The 6,907-nt window shown below is 39.4% G+C and overlaps 1 protein-coding gene across 1 annotated transcript in view; it reads right to left on the bottom strand.

Annotated features, from left to right (window-relative positions):
• Positions 1–3,858, bottom strand: part of LOC118329654 (spastin-like) — a 5,238-nt gene extending 1,380 nt beyond the window's left edge. Inside the window, exons 1-15 of the mRNA XM_035663887.1 lie at positions 3,533–3,858; positions 3,333–3,419; positions 3,163–3,246; positions 2,829–2,995; positions 2,315–2,448; positions 2,128–2,221; positions 1,734–1,808; positions 1,540–1,611; positions 1,359–1,434; positions 1,179–1,270; positions 970–1,049; positions 836–878; positions 629–708; positions 476–546; positions 339–379 (exon numbers count right to left, since the gene is read on the bottom strand). Of these exons, the coding sequence (XP_035519780.1) occupies positions 339–379; positions 476–546; positions 629–708; positions 836–878; positions 970–1,049; positions 1,179–1,270; positions 1,359–1,434; positions 1,540–1,611; positions 1,734–1,808; positions 2,128–2,221; positions 2,315–2,448; positions 2,829–2,995; positions 3,163–3,246; positions 3,333–3,419; positions 3,533–3,638 (1,302 nt within the window). The 5' untranslated portion in view covers positions 3,639–3,858. The remainder of the gene's footprint in view (positions 1–338; positions 380–475; positions 547–628; positions 709–835; positions 879–969; positions 1,050–1,178; positions 1,271–1,358; positions 1,435–1,539; positions 1,612–1,733; positions 1,809–2,127; positions 2,222–2,314; positions 2,449–2,828; positions 2,996–3,162; positions 3,247–3,332; positions 3,420–3,532) is intronic.
• Between the last annotated feature and the right edge of the window lie 3,049 nt (positions 3,859–6,907).

Genomic DNA, 6,907 nt, shown 5'->3' on the forward strand with positions numbered 1-6,907 from the left:
TTTTTTTTTTAGCACAAATATTATTTAAGTGCCCATCATCAAAACCTGGTGGAATATCATTTCATGAACATAAGTCTTTCCCCCAGTATCACCATTACTAATCTAATGTTCACTGGGATTTTCTTTCATTTCTTAGGGCCCAATTTGTTTATTTCTTTCCAAAATTCTTGTGGGTTGCTACTTTTTAACTGATCCAGCTGTAATGCTTGTCCTCTTCTGAGCTGCCGTTCTTAGACTCGTATACTCTTATACTCTCTCTCTTATATATAGGTCTATTGGTTCTTACATTTTAAGAATGTAGTGTGTATGTAGTATTGTGAGTACTTTAACAGCATTACCTCACTAGCAGCCATTCTTCGGACTTCGTCTGGTCCCAGCTCTGAAAGGATGATCACATGAAAAAGAAGCCGATTTAGCTCATCACACAGGCTCAAATATACATGAACTATACAATAATGTGGTGAAGATGTCTTACCTCTGATCGGCCCGAGCGCTGCATCTTTGGCTAACGACGTGAGATCACTTCCTGAATATCCTGCAGTTTTTCTATCAAGTTACATATCCGGGAATTAATGCAAGTAAACACACAAATAATGCTGTAAAGGCAGTATGTGAATATGAAACTCACTTGGCAAGAGAAGAGAGCTCATTTTTGCTCAGTGGACTCCCTTGTTTTTCCAAAAGATTTTTCAGCAGCGTGAATCTTGTCTGGAGGGACAAGAGTTACATCCTATAACTCAGGGAACTTAAAAAATGTTGCACCATTCACATTTCAAAGCTAACAAAGATCAGTGATCACAGTAATGAACTGTGAGATTGGTTCCACAGTTAATACCTCATCATCCGGCAAAGCCACATAAACCCTTTTTGCAAAGCGCCTGTGGGATTAACACAAGAGAAAAAACTGCAATAGCTTGTACAAAAAGAAATAAATGATAATTGTGCAGCATGTGGAGTAGAATCACAGACCTCAGTGCTGCGTCATCGAGCTCCTGAGGCCTGTTGGTCGCTCCCATTACAAGCACCCTGTCATCTCCTCCGGACTGCACCTGGAACAAAGAAGCACCGTTGTGAAAATAACACCAGCGCTCTCTGAGATAACAGTGACTTCAACAGTCTAAAGCGGGTTCATGATCAAATTTCAGAGGCTGTAGAGCGACAGCTGCTGCTGCTCTTACCCCGTCAAACTCTATGAGGAACTCGGTTTTTAATCGACGAGAGGCATCATGTTCTCCCTCCCTTCTTTCACAGAGCAGGCTGTCAACTTCATCTGAAAATAAGATTAATTCAAAACAATTTAAGAGGGATAAAGGTTGGTGTTTGGGTCACATTTAGTCCACAAATCGAGAAATACAAACCGATAAAGATGACAGAGGGCTGTAATTCTCTGGCGACTGCAAACAGTGCTCGTACAAGCTTCTCGCCCTCTCCCACCTGTCATGGTGAAGACAGGAAAGGTTAAAAAAAAAATCTACACTAAATTTAGTGAACTGTGGAGAGCTACTACAGAAAAAAATATAACTTTAAGTGTTTTCTTACATATTTTGAGGTCAAACTGGCAGCGCTGATGTTGAAGAATGTGGCATTTGACTCGGCTGCGACTGCTTTGGCCTTTTGAGAGGAAGTAACAGCTGTGATTCAACTGATAATGCTGAAGCCAAACTATCATCAGCTATATGCAAATCATAACGCACAGTCTTGGTTGTCTGGGTTGGAAAGAACACTCAACTTACCAGCATGGTTTTACCATTTCCAGGCGGGCCAAATAAAAGCAAGCCACGTGCCGGAGCCCTCAGGCCAGTAAAGAGCTGAGGGACAAAATGTAAAGAAAGCATTAAAGCTAGGGTAGCTAATGTTGGAGAAAGCAGCAAGAGACAGCTTGTCTTTGAAGATATCCAACCATATTTGAACCACCATGTTCCTACAGTAGCCCAGAATGGACAAACCAAACACTGTCTCTAGATAGGGTCTTTTATCTCAAGTTTTGAAGTCATCGTTGTTTCTCCTACATGCTTGAAACGGGAGGATACGGTGAGGGTGTTGCAATCAGCAACTAGACCTCTAGATGCCACTGAACCCTACACACAGCTGGAATATAGCAATCAGAGACAAACTGTAAGCGATCACCTCTGGTCTTAAGGCAGGGAGGATGACGATCTCTTGGAGCGCTTGCTTGGCCAGTTCCTGTCCCGCAACGTCTTCAAAGGATACAGACGCTCCACTGCAGTGAACACAGAAAGAAACTTTAACTACAGCATAGAAATCCACTAACAGAAAAAAGGAACAGGTGTTGTGTGATACTGCTTTTAAATACCTGTCAACAATTTCATTTATAATCAAGTTGGCCAGTTTGCTGTCCACATTCTTGAAATTTTTCATATCCCTCTTTAGGGGTTGTTTCACAGCTGAAGGTTTTCCATTTTGAGCTTTTCCCGTCCGTGGGGTCACCTTAACGGGGGCAAAAATATCCAGAAAGCATTTACAGGCCGCACGATTAATCGGAATACTATCAAAATGACAACATGGCCAAGTGCAATATCCAAACTGCAGAAGCAGGAAGGTAAAATGTGTAACAGCGTTATAATAAAGCAGAGAATCCCTGGCTTATAAATCTTCATCTACACATGTAAGAACACATTTGGTTCACACACAAATGTCACATCATCATGAGTTTAGGTTTTCTTTTGGGGAAGTTAAAACTGTGATGCAAAAAACAACATCCCCATTAATAACAAATCATATCAAAATCTCAATATCCATCAAAACAATCACAATAAGATTTGCCTAATCAGAAATAGACATAACATACAACTAAATCACACAATCACCTTTGGATCACTGGGTTTAGACGGGGGTCTGACAGCAGTGGAGGGCCGGACGTTGGTGGACACAGCTCGCACCGCAGGCTGGCTTTTAGGTACAGACTTTGGTTGTGGAAGAACATGATTTGAGTTCTTCTGGGGGTCACTCCTCCTCTTAGACGCCAGTGTTTTCTCTGCAACACAAGATTCAAGAGGGTTCATTATCATACGTACAGTAGAAACACAAGGCGAGTATACGCACAATGAAAATCTTACTTTGCCTACAAGAACAGTATTGATCTGCTGCATCATCTCAGACACCAACGTAATCATGTCAGACAAACCAAGACGCCTCACTCACCTAACAGGGAAAGCCTATCTCTAGCCATGGTGAGATTGTTGACCATTTTGTCCTGAAGTCTCTTTGCTCGGTCATATTGCTCTCCTGTGAATAAAAACAACAACAGGGAGGTTAAAGCATGTCAACACTATGCACACCATGTATGTGTTTTTGTTTGTTTGCATTATTACCTGCTTGCCCTGTCAGCTCTACAGCTATTCCCCTTTCAAGCTCAGCAATCCCCTTCTTGTACCACATCACAGCCTGCTCCTTTTCTCCTGTCAGCACAGAGAGGAGGGTTTGTTGTTGTTTGTTGTTGTTTGTTTGTTTACAACAGGGTGTGTCCCAAAAAAACATCTCATAATAACTCCATGAAAACCAATAAACAAACCTGTGTCATCTTCATCGATCCTCAACGCCTTGGAGATGTATTCAAACGCCTGTTTGTGGTAGTTTTTAATAACTTCTCCGTTGTCTTTGCTTCTACTTGCGTTCATTTTCACTCTTTTCCTCGTTTTCTGCTGTTAGCTCGGAGTTAGTTCACTTATTGAGGAGGGCGCGGTCAAATCACAGTTATAATCGGGTCAATATGAAAGTGTTGAGGTCTATAAAACAACCATTTTTGCTACATATGTTACAATTATTATTCTGCAGCCGTCAAAACAAAAACATCTCCATCGCTAGCTTCTGCTTCCGCTCTCTTCTTCCTCGGATCGATTTCCGGCAGACTGCACGCTGCGGGGCGCACTGCTGCCCTCTGGCGGAATTCAACAGAACTACATCAACAGACCGGTAAAGGTTGAGCACTGCGAAGGTTTTATGTTAGAAATGTAAAGTTTTGCGTCTCAAGCATCTAGAAACGGCCGAGTACTAACTTGCATATGTTGGACAATTATGATTATTCGCATAATTTAACATAATAATACATTTTATTCCTACTGCACTCTTCAAAACAAAATTACAAAGTGCCTTACATGGCCAGAACCAGGATTAAAACATTTCAGGAGGCACTAGGCAACAAATAAAATCATAACAATTAAAATAATATAGAGGTGAGGCAGAATAAAATAGCCCCATCAGTAAAAAAATAAACACTAACAATAAAACAGATATTGCACAATTAACCGCACCAGGGCACATAATAAAACAGTTGAAATATACAAATAAAAGAATAAAATACCCATAGCTAATATATGATAATATGATAAACAATAATACTAATTATCAGACATTAACATCAGTTTGCTACAATAAATAAAAAGGCTTTTTAAAAAAGATGTTTTAAGAAGTGAGTTATATAGACAGTATTTCAGAAACTGCTTGGCTGATTGTTACAATAATGGAGGGGTTACTGAGGATGCTGAATCCATTTCTGACAATATCCAAATTGTCTGTATTACTGTGGATTCAATTTGTATGGGATCAGCTTGCTTGAACCCAATCATTCGGTCTCACTTGCACTGGTAACAAGCAACATAGAAGCCTGCAATGAGTCTTCTGACCAACTCATCAATTAATTTCCTTTCGAGGACCTCCTCATGAGAGACTGTATCAAAGGCACTCAGTCAATGTCAATGTTAATGAATACAACTACTTCCTTTCTCATTTGTCTAGCTGGATAAGGCCCACAAGTACCATCTGGTTCTCAGGAGATTTAATAAAACTTCTCCCTGGTGCACATTTTGAATTTGGTAATAAAACTGGTCAACAGCAAACAAAAATCTATAAATAAATCAATCAATAAAAGATGTCTCCGGAAACACCATACATGACCACACTGCAATAAATGACAATGATTCAGACATTACTATTCAAAACCATACACTCCTGACTATGACACAACATCTACAGAAGCTGAAACTTTTCTGAGGAATGCCTCCTTTCCAAAACTCGACATAACCCAGACCGAGAACTTGGAAAAACCCCTCACCCTTGACGAACTGAAGAAGGCTCTGCAACTCATGCACAACAAGTCCCCAGGTTCAGACGGATACCCAATTTTATAAACAATTCTGGTCACTTCTGGCCCTTTTATTTTTCAATATGATTTCAGAAATAGTTTTAAAGTTCCCCACCATATGAACCCTGTCTGTAAGAGAGAGGAATGTACATCTGAAGTTTCACATTTAATACTAAATGCAGCACTGAATAGCATAGCATTCAAGTCAGTAGAGGGGAAAAGGACAACAGTAGAGAAGCTATTAAAGAACGAAATAGTGCACAGGGAATGTCGAGGAAAAATGTAACCAAGAGAATCTAATTAATTATCAGAAGAAAAAGGCTCAAGCTTGAAGAGTAATTAAGAATAATAAATTAAATGCATGGAGGAGTTATTGTTCTTCTATAGGGAGGGATGTTAAGATAGGAGAGTTATGGTCCATGCAAGAAAATGAGTCGGGGGGGGAAGTATTTACTGAAATGTCAGTATTAGAGGATGATGGAGCAATAACAGATAAGGAAAAGGCACATTTATTGGGAAAGAAGTTTACCAGTGTGCATTCAAAAAGATAATGAGGAAAGTACCATGGATGCAGAAATCAGCATGAATGAACTATAGTGATTGTATTTAATGGAGTCAGAAATATTGCTACATATTTTATATTGTATTTATTGCTAATATTGCTATGGTCTCGCTCCCATATTTTCTATGTCTGTATATTGCTATTAGGGGAGGAAAGGAGAAGAAGTTTATATATGCCCAAAACCATTCCCCTCTAATTTGTCTTTAATTTTTTCCCCAGATGTTCATGGCAACCTGTATACTGTAGGTACCCTTTGAGGTTATTTTAATAGCTTTTGACTGCATATAAGAGAGAAAAGAGGATTATTTTCTCAAGACTGTAGAGGACGTTCACTAACTTTCTATATAAAACTAATAACACATCCTAGAATGGACGTTTGATCTAACATGTTATATTTTCCCATCTCACACGTTGCATCTATCAGTTAAAAAAGCAAAAAGATCAATTTACAAACCTCCAGACACAGGATCAACTATGGGTGTAAGAAAATATTTCAAAATGTTGTATCATGATATTTTGTTTTGTGATATTGTATTGATTAAACCCCCAACCGCTAAACAGCAGTGGTCTAAATATAAACTGAGGGCTGTGGTGCTGGATGTTACAGAGACTGTGATCAATACAAATGCAGATCCCACTATTCTGGTTGCCTGAAAAAGAAAGTAAAGATTGTATACATATGTTGGTGTGTTCTTTATACTAGGGCAAATCTTTTAAAACAATATCACAATATGCAATTGCCTTGCTTGTTGTCTTCCTGTCTACATATGTTATTGTTTATGCTTATATATCTGTACATAGTAATTTATCTGCATTTTTTTATCTTGGTTATGCTTTTTTGTGTATGTACATTGAGAAACCATCAAATTCCTCATCTGTGTACACATACCTGGCCAATAAAAGTGATTCTGATTCTGATAACAGTAGCAATATATTGAATCATAACCTCTGTATCGTGATGTGTATCGCCAGATTCTTGCCAACACACAGCCCTGGGATCAACAATGAGAAAAAGACTTTGCATCTGTCCTTTCAACAGTCTTAAAGTACTGAGATGACTGTCCTCAAGATCTTTTTTTAAATACAGAAAACATGGGTTTACCTCTCTACACTGAGCTGAGGCAGCTCAGGAGCACTTTCAGGTACAGACTGACCCAGCCCCAAGCCTCAAAGCGGTTTCATCAGCATCTAGACTCCACAACACCCCCACAGCTCCAGTACCTCTAACCCTCCCGCAGACCAAG

Source organism: Morone saxatilis, unplaced genomic scaffold (assembly GCF_004916995.1).
Source record: "Morone saxatilis isolate NCDOM2014 unplaced genomic scaffold, NCSU_SB_2.0 Contig19, whole genome shotgun sequence".
In the NCBI taxonomy this organism is placed as follows: domain Eukaryota; kingdom Metazoa; phylum Chordata; class Actinopteri; family Moronidae; genus Morone; species Morone saxatilis.